Here is a 14,736-nt window from a genome sequence, read left to right as displayed (position 1 = left end):
GAGCCTTCAGCTGGATAGGCGGCACCTTCCCCGCGGCCACATAAGCCGCTGCAATGGCTTCCTTGACCCATCTTGCCACTGTAGGCTTAGCAGCCTGCAGACCCTTACGAGGACCTGCAAACAGGACAAACAGATGATCCGATTTCCGGAAATCATTGGTCACTTCCAAGTATCTGATGATGACTCGTCTCACATCCAGATATTTAAGAGCAGAGTACTCCTCTGGGTAGTCCTCCCTACGAAAGGAAGGGAGACAGAGCTGCTGATTCACATGGAAGCGAGAAACAATCTTGGGCAGGAAGGAAGGCACTGTGCGAATAGTCACTCCTGCCTCAGTGAACTGCAGAAAAGGCTCTCGACATGAGAGCGCCTGGAGCTCGGAAACTCTTCTGGCTGAAGTGATAGCCACCAAAAAGACTGCTTTCAACGTAAGGTCTTTCAGAGATGCCATCGACAAGGGTTCAAAAGGCGGCTTCTGCAATGCTCTTAGTACCAGGTTGAGATTCCACGCAGGCACCACTGAGTGCAGAGGAGGGCGCAGGTGATTAACTCCCTTGAGAAAGCGCACCACATCTGGCTGCGAAGCCAGGGAAGCACCCTTCAGGCGGCCCCTGAAGCAAGCCAGAGCCGCTACCTGGACTTTAAGGGAACTGAGCGACAGGCCTTTCTCCAGACCTTCTTGCAGGAACGCCAACACTGAAGAAATTGGAGCAGTGAAGGGAGAAAGTGAGCCTGCTTCACACCACGCTGCAAAGATACGCCAAACCCTGGCGTAAGCAGTAGAAGTAGAGCGCTTCCTCGCTCTCAGCATAGTGGCGATGACCTTGTCTGAGAAGCCCTTCTTCCTCAGACGCTGCCGCTCAATAGCCAGGCCGTAAGACCAAAGGGGGAGGGATCCTCCATCACCACGGGACCCTGATGTAACAGGCCCTGCTGACAGCCGCAGAGGATCGTCGACTGAGAGCCTGATCAAGTCCGCATACCAGGGACGCCTGGGCCAATCCGGACCCACCAGGATTACCCTGCCGGGATGCTTTGCCACCCGGTCTAGCACCCTGCCCAACATGGGCCAGGGCGGGAACACATAGAGAAGCTCTTGTGTCGGCCACTGTTGGAGAAGAGCATCTACTCCCAGGGATCGAGGGTCCCGTCCTCTGCTGAAAAAGCGCGGCACTTGGCAATTGGCCGATGACGCCATCAGATCTAGGCTCGGCTGGCCCCAGCGCTTCGTGATGTCCAAGAACGCCTGAGCAGATAGCTGCCACTCTCCGGGCTCCAAGGTATGGCGACTGAGAAAGTCCGCCTTGACATTCATGACTCCGGCAATGTGGGCCGCTGAAGGCTGCTCCAGGTTCACTTCCGCCCACTGGCAAAGATTCATAGCCTCCTTGGCTAGAGGGGCGCTCTTGGTACCTCCCTGGCGGTTGACATAGGCCACAGCCGTGGCATTGTCCGACAGGACCCGTACAGGCTTCAACACCAGTACCGGGATGAACTCCAAAAGCGCCAACCGAATGGCTCTGAGTTCCAGGAGGTTGATAGACCACTTTGCCTCTGCAGGAGACCAGAGCCCCTGCGCTGTCCTTCCCAAGCAGTGGGCTCCCCAGCCCGACAACGAGGCGTCCGTCGTGACGACAATCCACTCTGGGGTCACCAGAGGCATTCCCGCAGACAACTTGTCTGTCTGCATCCACCAGCTCAGCGCCTTGCGCACTGCTGGGTCCAAGGGAAGGCGCACCGCATAATCCTCCGACATCGGAGTCCAGCGCTGCAGCAAAGAGTGTTGAAGCGGTCTCATATGAGCCCTGGCCCAGGGCACAACTTCCATCGTGGCCGTCATAGAGCCCAACAGCTGCACATAGTCCCAAGCCCGAAGGGAAGAGGCTACTAGGAACTGGTCCACCTGAGCCTGAAGTTTGACAATCCGATTGTCTGGCAGGAACACTCTGCCCACTTGGGTGTCGAATCGAACTCCCAGGTACTCCAGGGACTGAGTCGGGCGCAGCTGGCTCTTCTCCCAGTTGATGATCCATCCCAGGGAGCTCAAAAGAGCAACTACCCGGTCCACAGCTTTGCCGCACTCTGCATAAGAGGGGGCTCGGATCAACCAGTCGTCCAGATAAGGATGGACTTGTACCCCTTCCTTTCGTAGGAAGGCCGCGATGACCACCATTACTTTGGAAAAGGTCCGCGGAGCAGTAGCCAACCCGAAAGGGAGGGCTCTGAACTGGAAGTGTCGTCCCAGGACTGCAAAACGCAGAAAGCGTTGATGAGGAGGCCAGATGGGAATATGCAGGTACGCTTCCTTGATGTCCAAGGATGCCAGGAACTCTCCTGCCTTCACTGCCGCTATAACAGAGCGGAGAGTCTCCATGTGAAAGTGCCGCACTTTCAAGGCCCGATTGACCCCTTTGAGGTCGAGGATAGGCCGGACAGAACCTCCTTTCTTTGGTACCACAAAGTAAATGGAGTAACGTCCCTTGCCAAGCTGACTTTCTGGCACCGGAACGACCGCGCCCAGGCGGATCAGATTGTCCAAGGTCTGCTGCACTGCCACAGCTTTGACCGGAGACTTGCAGGGAGAGAGTACAAACCCGTCTTTTAAGGGTCGGCAGAACTCTAGTTTGTAGCCGTCTCTGATGACTTCCAGCACCCACGCGTCTGAAGTTATTGTGGTCCACTCGCCCAGAAACGAGGACAGCCGTCCTCCAATCTGCACTGGGGCGTGGACCAAGACCCCGTCATTGGGTACGAGACCCTGGGGGAGGACCGGAGGGAGCACCTCCGGGACGGCGGTCTCTGCGAAAGGAATGCTGCTTGGGGGAGAAATTCCTCTTGAAGGAAGAGGGGGCAGAGCCCGACTTGCCCGGGCGGTACCGACGGGCTTCCTGCAACCGTCCTCTGGAGGTACCGGGACGAGTACTAGCCCGAGCCCTGACCTCTGGTAATTTCTTGCCCTTAGACGTGCCGAGATCGGTCACGATTTTGTCCAGCTCGACCCCAAAGAGCAGCTTGCCTTTAAAAGGCAACCTAGCCAGGCGGGATTTAGAGGCGTGGTCAGCAGACCAATGTTTCAGCCAAAGCCACCGCCGCGCAGAGATTGTCTGAGCCATGCCTTTCGCTGAGGCCCTCAAGACATCATACAGCAAGTCTGCCAAATAGGCTAAGCCCGATTCCAGGGCCGGCCAATCAGCCCTCAAGGAATGATCCGAGGGGGAAGCCCGCTGCACCATAGTCAGGCACGCCCTGGCCACATAGGAGCCGCAAACTGAGGCCTGCAAACTTAAAGCAGCCGCCTCAAAGGACGACCTTAAGGCCGCCTCCAATCTTCTGTCTTGGGCGTCCTTTAGGGCCGTGCCACCTTCCACCGGCAACGCCGTTTTCTTAGTCACCGCAGTGATTAAAGAATCCACGGTAGGCCACAGATAGGCCTCACGTTCACTCACAGCCAAAGGATAGAGGCGGGACATAGCCCTAGCCACTTTAAGGCTCGCTTCTGGGACATCCCATTGAGCCGAAATTAAGGTGTGCATGGCATCATGCACGTGGAAGGTTCTAGGCGGGCGCTTCGTCCCCAGCATAATGGCAGAGCCAACAGGGGCTGAGGGAGAGACGTCCTCCGGAGAGGAAATCTTCAAAGTGTCCATGGCCTGTAACAACAGGTTGGGCAAATCCTCTGGGCTAAAAAGCCGCGCTGCAGAGGGGTCATCCGCTCCATCCGAGCGGGGATCCGTCTCCTCCAAGGAATCCGCAAAGGACCGTTGGGAGACCTCAGACACGCTGCCCTCATCTACATCGGAGGAGACAAATTCCTCCAAGGCCTGGGAATCAACCCGAGGGCGTTTACCTCTGGGAACCTCAACCTCTTTACCAGACGAGGGAGCAGGGGCAGCGTTGTGCATGAGGAAGGCCTGATGCAGCAGCAAAACAAACTCGGGGGAGAAACCCCCCAGACTGTGCACTTCCGCAGCCTGGGCAACAGCCCTAGACGCACCCTCAACCGGCGCTCGCAATAGCGGGGGAGAGACATGCTGCGCATCCAAAATGGCGTCCGGCGCGAAACTCCGCGAAGGAGCCGCGCGGGAAGAACGGCTCTTAACTTTAGCCGCTTCTGTGCCGTCGCCCAAATTAAGGGCGTTCATGGCATTAATGTCTCCAACCTCAAGGGCGGCCCAAGAAGAAGCCGTCCGAGCCGCGTGGCCGGCCAAGATGGCGGAGGCGAGGAGCGGGGGATGGGCGTTTATGGCGGGAAAAACTGCCACGCCGGAGGAAGGACCGGGACATTCATCGGTCACGAAACTGTCACCCAACAAGGGCGAATCAGGCTTGAAGACCCCCGCATCCCCTCTAGAAGCGCTCAAGCGACCCGGGGAGCGACCCTTTGCGTCCTCGCCCTCAGACGCCATATGCCACGAGGAGAAGAATCGGGGAACCCCCTGCCCGCTATAAAAAGGTAAAAATTACCTGCTGTCCGCTCCGAGTTGTAACGACCTGGTGTCCCAGTGAGTAGCTGCAATAGACGCTTAAATAAACGTCGAAATAAACGCCTTTAAGGACGTTCAAAATTTTTTTTTTTTTTTTTTTAACGGAGCCAGCGGGAGGGGGGAGAAAAGGAGGGACCTGGCACCACCAGGTTTGCACTTGCTCAAAAGAGCCCTCAACCCCAGGCACTCAACAAAACCTAAAAATTAGGCTTGGAGGCCTAGCCAGAGCTGCTGCTGTGTGTGACCACCACCTGCTGAGATAGAGAACATACTGAGGAGTTTCCGGCAGCACATGACCACATATAGGGAGGCAAAAGTTTGCTCTCTATCTCCACCTGCTGGTAGATGGACACAACCCACCAGTCTATGGATTGATCAGCTTGATGATATGGAAGTTGTATTCTGTACTCCCAGCAAGTAGATTGCACCTGCACCAAAAGTGCTTGCTTGGGGGTATAAAACCCTGTGCACAGTTCCAATTTTGTTCTTTGCCTCCTTGTCTCCTCAGCATGTGAAGTAAGCCCATCCAGTCCAAAGGCCATAGCCCTCTAAGCCCAAGCAACTATAGGAGATAAGTATGGGAGATAGAGAAAAAAAAAACTAGCAGTACTTCAAGTTACAGCCGCTACTTACGCTCTGCACTGTAAGCAGACAGTGGAACAGGGAACTAGCTGTACACACTCTTAGGGAAAAAAAGCCATAAACTTGGCTCAGTTGTGTACATCCAGCAGGGCAACCAGAACCACCTATCAACTACACCGGCTCCTGAACAGCTTTGGAAAAAAGTGTTAGAGCATTCAACATTCTACAGTTTTCCTTTTGGAAGCATGCCCCCCACCCAAAAACACATTCCCATTCTTCCAGCAATTTGGGCTAGAGCAACACAGATCAGAGAAAAACAAAACAATAAAAACCTGAAACAGTTCCAACCTGCCCCATCTACCTATATGTGCCAAAGTTACCTGCTACACTTCAAGCCACATCCTCTCATCCATCTACACAGAAACCACAAATTCATTGCCCCTCCCATACAACTTCACCCCACCAAATCCACACAAACTAAATTCCCAACATTTGCCCTCTGCTCATTTCTATACTCTTCTTACACAACCCATACATTGTATGCCCTTCACCTTTCTCCCACATCTCCACTACTACCTGCCCTACTCACACAACATATACTCCCCTAGTGCCCCCAAGCCCCCTACACACATACTACCTAGTCACCTCTTCCACAAACCCCTCCAATAAATATATGGTGGAAAAGCATTCCTGAAGCCATGCCTTTTCATGCTCTCTCAATTTATTTTTGTTGACATTTGCCTGGATTTTCTTATGTGCTTATGAGAATATGCATTTTATAAATTAAATGCAGAGTTTATGATGAAGATTTGTTCCTGATAGCATAGCCAGAGAAAAGGGAGCTGGTGTCCATCCCTACAGTGTGGGGCAATGGTGTTGGGGGGAAGGGAAGGGGGCAGGACTCAATGATCCCTGTGGTGTCCACCAGGAGCAGAAGCCAAAGGGTTTTTTTGCTCTCCTTTGTTTCTCAACAGAGAAGGAGAGACAGAGTTTTACAGTAAGTTTACATCCTCAGGATGTTTGAGGTTGGGTGGTAATGATATTTTCACTTAACCGGAAAATAACCCAAATTCATCATATAATGCATCAACTGTGGACTTTTTAGATTTGTTTTCTTTGTATTTTCCTTTTGGTTTGATCTAATGTTTCCAGTAAAGCTCCCTGTTAGGACAAAATATGGATTTTTGGAATGGGATAAGTGATCTCCCAAGCTCTACAAAGTCCAAAGTCTCCCAGCAGTTGCAGTGCCTAGGAACAGATTTTCAGATGAGACAGCAATGACAGTTCATCTGCAGCCTCTGAAGATAACACTCTTAACCTCCTGACTAAGGCCCAGATGCACTAAAAAAATCGTTAGAGCCCTTCCCTTACCGATTCCCTTAACGAATCGGTAAGGGAAGGGCATGCATCAAGGAATAGGAATGCAAATGAGCTGCTTCTTGTAGCTCACTTGCATTCTCTATTCCATCGGTAAACAGTCGACCCGTGGAGCATGCGCAGAGCAGCCAAGCGTTATGTTGACTGCTCTGCGCATGCCAAGAACGTTCTTTATGGACGTGCTTCACTTTAAAAAAACAACAAAAAAAGACGAGCACGTTTAGCTCAGCTCAGCCCCCCCCCCCCCCCACTCCCCCAGCAAGAGAGGGCTCAGCAGTTCCCCTTTCACAGGCTCCCTCCCTCCCTGTGTGATCGGGATCCAAGAAGAAGGCACAGCTCCCTCCTCTAGGTCTAACTCAGCCACTCACAGCGCGTTTAGCTCAGCTAAACGCGTTGTGATTGGCTGAGATAGACCTGGCGGCGGGAGCTGTGCCTTCTTGGATCCCGATCACACACAGAGGGGAGTTAAGCCTGTTAAAGGGGAACTGCTGAGCCCTCTCTTGCTGTGGCTGTGCAACTTTTCAGTCCGATTCTCGAGAAACGTGATTTTTCCTTCTGCTCTGCCTCCTCTCACTACTCCGTTTTACGCTTGTCTTTCTCTTTTAAAGCATTTTTATGTTTAAATCTGTTTATTGACGTATTATATAAAACTTATATACATAATGTTCAACGAATAACCTTACTAATACAACAGACAACTATCAATCCGTCCACATACGTCAAATCATTTTCTTCTTTTATCCCCAAACAACACCCCCTCCCCCCACCCTCCTTTCCTTTTAGTTTAAATCTTTTTGTTAACAGAATCCACAAAACCCACTCTTAATATAATGTCTATCAGTCCTTACTAATACACACATAACTGTCACTCCCTCTGAAACTCCAGTATCTTCCACTATTACTGAACAAGATGCATACCCTCCATCTACCCCAAAAAGGACATGGAACTCCAGCAGTGAACCAAAATACAATGTTTCCACAAAACTTTAGTTTTCTCCCCCTGTTCCCCCCACTCCTTTACCAACCCAAATCTTGACTTACTAAACAGCAATTCCCCTCCCCCCAAAACTCTCCCTCGCCCCCTCCCTACCCAAACCATCTTACAATTGCCTAGAGTGTGAGCAACTTAACCTCCTTCACCTCTTATGAACCTTACCCCAGGTAGTTTACAAATTGTTAATAATTAAACTCCTACCTCTTGGGCTCATTGTTTGTAAATAAAGGTCCCAAATTGTCAAAAACTGTTTCTTGCGTCTTAAAGTGCCTTTCGCGTCTCGAGCTTCCCATGCCATCAATTGGTGTATCTGATTCCTCCAATGCCCAAATGCGGGAGTCTCCGACCCCACCCAATGTTGTAAAATTGTTTTCCGAGCCACCAAGCACAATTTCCTACAAAGCAGCCGCCCAGGCCCTTTTAAACTGCGAAATGCTCCAGGCACATCCAAAAGTAATTGTTCAATTGAACCTTGAATAGTTCTATCCACCAGGCGCTCCAAAAAACGCACCACCTGGTTCCAAAAACTTTGCACTTTCTGGCAAGCCCAAAATGCATGATAGTATGTATGTCTAGGATGACCACATTTGGAACACTGCGAATCTTGGCCCCCTTCCACATGTGCTAACATCGCCTTAGTCATATATGCCCGTAAGATCACCCGAGCCCCACATTCCCTCAACCGCATATCAGATGTTAAAGTATAAACTCCTTTTAAAGATTGTAAAATTTCCCAAGTACCTAGCCCCACCCCCGATTCCTCCTCCCATTTTGCCTTGATCCCCTCAAACCTTCTGGCGGGACATAACTGAACAAGGGCCTGCACTAACCCAGAGATGGACAATCCACGATCAGAAATCTTTGAAAAGAATGACCTGAGCTCTACTCCTAGCTTGAATTGCAACTTACTCCTGTCCATGGTCCTTATGTAGTGTGTTAGCTGTGCGTAGGCAAACTGTGCACCCCACCCCACAGAAGACTCTTCCTCCCAAGTTACTAACGGTTTCAACTCCCCTGTGGCTCCCATCACGTGCTCCAGAAGACTTATATGGTCTGTGCCCTGAAAAAGACAGGTACAAATCAAGGTAAGGTATACACATGAGTTTATCGTGGGCAGACTAGATGGACCGTGCAGGTCTTTTTCTGCCGTCATCTACTATGTTACTATCAAGCTCATTTTCAAAGCACTTAGCCTCCCAAAGTTCCATAGAAACCTATGGAACTTAGCCTCCCAAAGTGCTTTGAAAATATGATTGTCTGTATATCCCTTTATGCTCCCATCTCTTGAACCAAACATTATCCCATCCTGATCTAAACCTTCCATTTCCTCTAATAGGCAACTGATCCGACACCTCAGGGTCCCCACCTAACCGCCTCACTAGAACCTTCCACCCCTCTCTCAATGAATTCAAGAGCACACTCCCCTTTATACCCTCAGGCAACTGACTTTTTTTGCAGTGCAACAGAAAATAAAGATGATAAGGCGCAAAATGTTCCTGTTCTAAGTATAACGGTGTATAAACGGTTGTCCCCTCAATCCAATCTCCCACATGGCGAAGCATACAAGCTTGATTATATAACTTCAAATCTGGCAGTCCCAGCCCACCTTGCCTCCAGTGACCTATCAATAGTGCCATTCTCAGCCTCGGCTTTTTCCCTGCCCAACAAAAAGCACTCACCCATTTATAAAATATTCTCAAATCTTTCTGAAGAAGGCGTATAGGCAATATTTGAAGAACATATAACCACTTTGGAAACTGAACCATCTTTATCAGATTAATTCTACCCATTAAAGAAATTGGCAATAAACGCCACTGCTCCAACTTCAATCAGTTTCCCCACATTAAGCTGATATAAATTTGTCACATCCATGCTTAAATTAATCCCCAAATAACGAAATGAATCTGATGCCCACCTCAAAGGGAAACCCTCTCTCCATTCTTCTTTTAAAGCATTTTTATTTGTCTGGCTTGCGCGCATACTTAACGAGAGGTACAGACCTCTCGTTAGATTTTCCAGCATTAAGGCAATTGGAAAAGGTTAGTGCATCTCATTACAATAGGGTTTCTACACAATTTGCTCATCTGCATCCCGTTTTCATTAGCTGCTACCGTCATCGGAAAAAAGACTTAGTGCATGCCAGGGTTTACTACTTGCTCGTTAATGGCTCATTAAGTTTAGTGCATCTGTCTCTAAGGCATTACACTTTGGTTTTCCTTCCCCTGCATGCACTCCCCTTTTTGCCTTCATTCTTTTCCAGTGATAGATAGATAAAAAGCTTGATGCCTGAAAATTATACAATTCTATAGGGGAAAAAAAAACAGCTTTGCTAATTACATTACTAATTGCATATTTTTCTGGAGTGGAGGAGTGGCCTAGTAGTTAGGGTGGTGGACTTTGGTCCTGGGGAACTGAGGAACTGAGTTCGATTCTCACTTCAGGCATAGGCAGCTCCTTGTGACTCTGGGCAAGTCACTTAACCCTCCATTGCCCCATGTAAGCCGCACTGAGCCTGCCATGAGTGGGAAAGTGTGGGGTACAAATGTAACAAAAAAAACCAAAACATTACTCTATATAGGTGGCTTAGTATGATCACTGGATACTGACACTTTTGTTTCAGAAGTATGTATTTTTCCGAGTAGGTTCAGCATGGGATGGTTAATCTAATGTGTTCTTGCTGTTTACCCTGAGAATGTTTAGTCAGGGCCAGATGCACTAAACTAAACGAGCCTTTAACAACAAGTTTTTAACCGTGGCATGCACTAAAGGCCATTTTCCGACGGCGGTACCAGCTAACGAAAACGGAATGCAGATGAGCAAATTGTGCAGAAACCCTATTATAATGAGATGCACTAACCTTTTCCGATTGCCTTAACGGTGGAAATCGCCGGAAAATTTAACAAGAGGTTGTACCTCTCGTTGGGGCTGCGCTAGATTGAAAAATGCAAAAACGTACGTCATATAACGTATGTCATATACGCCGCCCGAAGATGCCGTGCCGCTCACCTCCCCGTTTTTCAATCAGCTGATATCGGAGAGTGCAGTTGAAATCGTCCATCAGAAAAATAGCCTTCCATTTTGGCTGGATTTTCAATCAGCTGATATCGGAGAGTGCAGTTGAAATCGTCCATCAGAAAACTAGCCTTCCATTTTGGCCGGTGATATCGGAGAGTGCAGTTGAAAGCGTGCATCACAAAAATAGTCTTCCATTTTTGGCCATTATTCACACCCAAATAATAAAAACTTCCTTTTTGGCGTGCTTCACTCAGCTGAGAGATCTGGAAGTCTCTGAGCCAATCACAGCGCGTTTAGCTGAGCTAAACGCGCTGTGATTGGCTCAGAGACTTCCAGATCTCCCTTGGTCTTTTCCCAGTGTGGCATTACTTATGTACTTATGCATTTATAGCCTGCCATTACCAAAACTAATCCTAGGCAGTTCACAAAAGACTTAACAGGGCAATTTTCAGGATGAACAGCTGTTCACAAAGGACTGACTAAACAATTCTCAGGGTAAACAGCAAGAACACATTAGATTAACCATCCCTTGCTGAACCTATTCAGAAAAATACATACTTCTGAAACAAAAATGTCAGTATCCAGTGATCATACTATGCCACCTATATAGAGTAATGTGCCAGAAAAATATGACAGGTGAGAAATAGAATCAATTGTTTTTTTTCACAAGTTCCAAGACAATCAGAATAATACAAATGCTAGATGTGCACTAGCTGTAAATTTGATGGACTGAGATAATAACCAACACACCCCTGGCTTAGGAGGGAGATTCATTCTTGCCTCTATGTGCATAAATTCATTTGAAAACACTACCCAGAGGAAATAGTAGCACCCTAATGTATCCACGTGAGAAAAGGATACAACACATGGAACCTTTGCTTGCCCAGTGAACATCAAGGTGGCTAATTACGTATATTTTAGAGTTTGTTTGTTTATAGCAAGAACTGGGAGGTCAAAGGTACAACAAATCCTTGCACTCAGTTACTCTCCTTGCATCCAATAAGTCAATCTAGCCAGAAAGTTCTGAATCTAAGGTATACTTAAATTGGATGATACAGATAAAAACGTGGGAAAAAGTTCAGTAACATACAAGCAGTACAAGTTTCCCACATTTCCAGTGCTTAATCTTTAGTAGGTTTCCTTAGAATTTCTTTTGGAGAGGTTCCTACTAAAATTCCTTTACTATAGTACTTCTCTGGACCCCTCCCCCAGAGAAGAGCTGCTTTAATAAGTCTCAGAAGGGCTCTGAGCCTTCAGGGACAAAGCCCTGGGCACACTGATACGGAGATTCTCTGTCCTGTGATTTCTCCTGGGACCCTAAGTTCTTCAGGCTTTATCTTGTTCCCCTTACTTCTGTATAGGAAGGGTATTCAGTTGCTTCCCTGCTCCAGCTCCCGTTTGTGCAAATGCAGCAGCTGTGTTTGCTCTGTTAGATGCACTGCCCTCCTATTCCATCCAGGAGCAATAACTTTGATAGCCAGAGACCCTAATCCTCTTAGGGGTAAATTAGGGAGAACAAAATAAAAGATATTGCCCTTTGCTGGAGAAGCTGGAACCAAAGACATCAATACTCCTTGTGGTCTTACTTATGCCGATATAGTTTCTCTCCAGAGGGTATCACAGGTAGGACAGCCAGAATATTCACAGCTTCTGGAACAGAGGGCCAAGTCAAGAAGTCACATACTTCACAGTAATAGAGTTACTAGAGGTCTCTGCAGAGCTGTTTAAAGAAATAGAACCTGATGGCCTCCATATATGTTACATTATTCCGTGGAGAAATTATGAGAAGGAGGCTGCAGGCCAGATCTAGATCCCGAAGATAAGAATCAGCTCAAAAAGGCAGAAAACCTACTACAGAGAAAACCAAGGCAAAACCTCTATGGAGAAGTACTTTTCTGGACCCAAACTACTGCATCAATTACCTTGTGATCAGAATACTTAAAGGGAAATTCAAAATAAGCCAAGAACCTAACCCTTTGACGTTAAAATGATCATGTGTTAAAAATGACTCCCTATGAACCAAATGTCTATTGCCCTTTAGCATCTGACCACCCATCCTCAGCAAGGTCCTCACTTATCCTCTCCATAGTGTCACTGGAATGTTTTATCATGATTCCCTTATGCTTCTTGATAATGCCATTTTTTGCACATTCCCCTATGAGCCAAGGAAGGGCATTTAAGCTCCTAAAAAGTATTCAAAAATACTCTCTTCATGTTCAAATGTACAGCGCTGCGTACGTCTAGTAGCGCTTTAAAAATGATAAGTAGTAGTAGTAGTAATAAAGCTAGGGATTAAGAGTACATGAGTCTGATGCAGTGCAGCGGAAATGGAGGCTTCCTGCATCACTGGTATCTGTCCAACAAGGCATGCCTGAATGTCCAATAGGACAAACGGTCCTGCTCTGGAAGTTTATTGTTGGCACCATCTCTAGAACAAGCGGTTTTCTTTTCCAGCACTGTGCAGCTCTCAGCTATTTGATCTCCATGGTACTCAACTTTCATACAGGAGTTCAGGCACCAAATTACTCAAACTCACTAAGTCCTGCAGGTTTCTATAAGAAAACCAAACATGTTCTGGAGGCCTCAAATCCCTACAGGAAGTGTGGGCATTAAACCACGGGGAGAGAGAGGACTTGAAGGCCAAGGGTGGGAACAAGATGGTAGAGGCTAATTGGTGTAAGAGCGTGCATTGGGTGTGAGGAGAGCGAGAGAGACTATGGGGTTGGAGGAAAGTGGAGTAGAAGCTTTCATTGGCATAATAAAAGCTTAAACATTACACTTCAGTGTATGACATGCATGTTCAAGTCTGGAATCTGCACCTTACACTTCCAATATTTTGGGCTTATTGCACTGGTTTAGAAGGCAAGACTTGCTTAATTGAGGGAGAAGCTCTAAGAGGTGGAAATGGGCAGCTACAGTTAAAAAGCAGGTCCCTATACCATACTAACTCAGAAGTCTACCTGTAAGAAGGTTGGGCAACTTTCAAATAGCACTTACGAGTAAATAGCTTTGCAAGCTTTGATAGCATAGGAGCTGGCTGTGTAGGTGCTGTGGGTGCTTGAGCACCCCCAATATTGAGAAATTTCCTTGTATATGTCCAGGGAGGGGTTATTTCCATTGGGCTTTGCACCCTCACTAATTTTGAAAAGTTGGCTTCCATGTTTGATAGAGGACTAGGGCTTGAAAGTTAATAAACGGGTCAGACAACTGCAATTTTCAGCAAGGACACCTATTAACCTTGCACTATCCCTCTAATGAGGTTAATTCTATTGAGGCAAAGTTTACAAGGCCGCCTTCCTAGAAACACACATTATAATCAGGGTTTGTTTGATATTTTCCTGTAAAACTAGTGAGAATCAAATAGAAATCACGTAAAAAGGGGGGGGGGGGGGGCACTTCCATAAAAAGCAGAGAAGATATAATGAAGGAAACAGGAAGAAGGAATTCCATGCTGTTATTTCACGTTTACAACACGTAAATTGAAAAAATAAATTGTATATTCTACATTTAATTCAACAGAAATACAGATGACCTCACAAGAAAGACATACTTACATGCTGTAAATCCGTATCCATGGTTTATACTACACCATTCACTATTTCTACAACTACCTGTTACAATCACAGCCGAACCCGCCAGGCATTTAAATTAAGGGGCCGCCTAGGGGAAGAAACCTACTACTGCGCCTGCGTTTGCCGTGCCGGAAGTCAGTGAACCCATCAGTGTTGTTAAATTTGATTGGCGTGTGATGTAGGAGTCGGGATTGTGTAGTTGTGCGTTGTAAAAACAAGCGGGTTAGTAGTAGCATGTCAAAAATACGTATAATATATCACCCACGCCATCCCTCTGTCTAGTATGTTGAGCCGGAGCCTTTAAGTAGGGAAGGTGGAGTGAAATGGATGCTGTGTGTGGAAGGGATTTTAAGGGTGGGGTGAACGACAAAAGCAGAAATTCTTGGCAGAGAGCTTTTACTGGTTGCGGGAAGGAATGTAAGCAACAGTTCCTCATGGAGGGAATGTGAGATAAGAGGGTGATGCGTTTGATTTGCTCAGGTAGGGAATACCACTGTACCAGTCCCTTCTCTTAGAACGCTAATGGAGGCGCACATGAATTAATGGAACGCATAGTTGCAAAGTTTAAGACCGTTTTCAGGTCTATTTTGGCTTGATTTTGTTGGCAGCCTTATCCCTTTCTTATTACAAGTATTTTGGACTCTTAACACGTTTTATTTTTGAAACGCTTTTTAAGGAGCCTCATTGACCTGCTTTTAAGATACGAGTAGCT

General features: G+C 47.5%; 1 protein-coding gene across 3 annotated transcripts in view; it reads right to left on the bottom strand.

Moving 5' to 3' along the window:
• The window catches only part of PATL2 (PAT1 homolog 2), a 221,562-nt gene extending 207,453 nt beyond the window's left edge, over positions 1 to 14,109 (bottom strand). For all 3 annotated transcript variants that reach the window (XM_030209546.1, XM_030209547.1, XM_030209548.1), the window contains exon 1: positions 14,007 to 14,109. In XM_030209546.1, the coding sequence (XP_030065406.1) occupies positions 14,007 to 14,027 (21 nt within the window). In that variant the 5' untranslated portion in view covers positions 14,028 to 14,109. The remainder of the gene's footprint in view (positions 1 to 14,006) is intronic.
• Positions 14,110 to 14,736: the final 627 nt, after the last annotated feature.

This window comes from Microcaecilia unicolor, chromosome 7, assembly GCF_901765095.1.
Source record: "Microcaecilia unicolor chromosome 7, aMicUni1.1, whole genome shotgun sequence".
Taxonomy (NCBI): Eukaryota; Metazoa; Chordata; class Amphibia; order Gymnophiona; family Siphonopidae; genus Microcaecilia; species Microcaecilia unicolor.
This window is presented reverse-complemented; position numbering and strand designations above follow the sequence as displayed.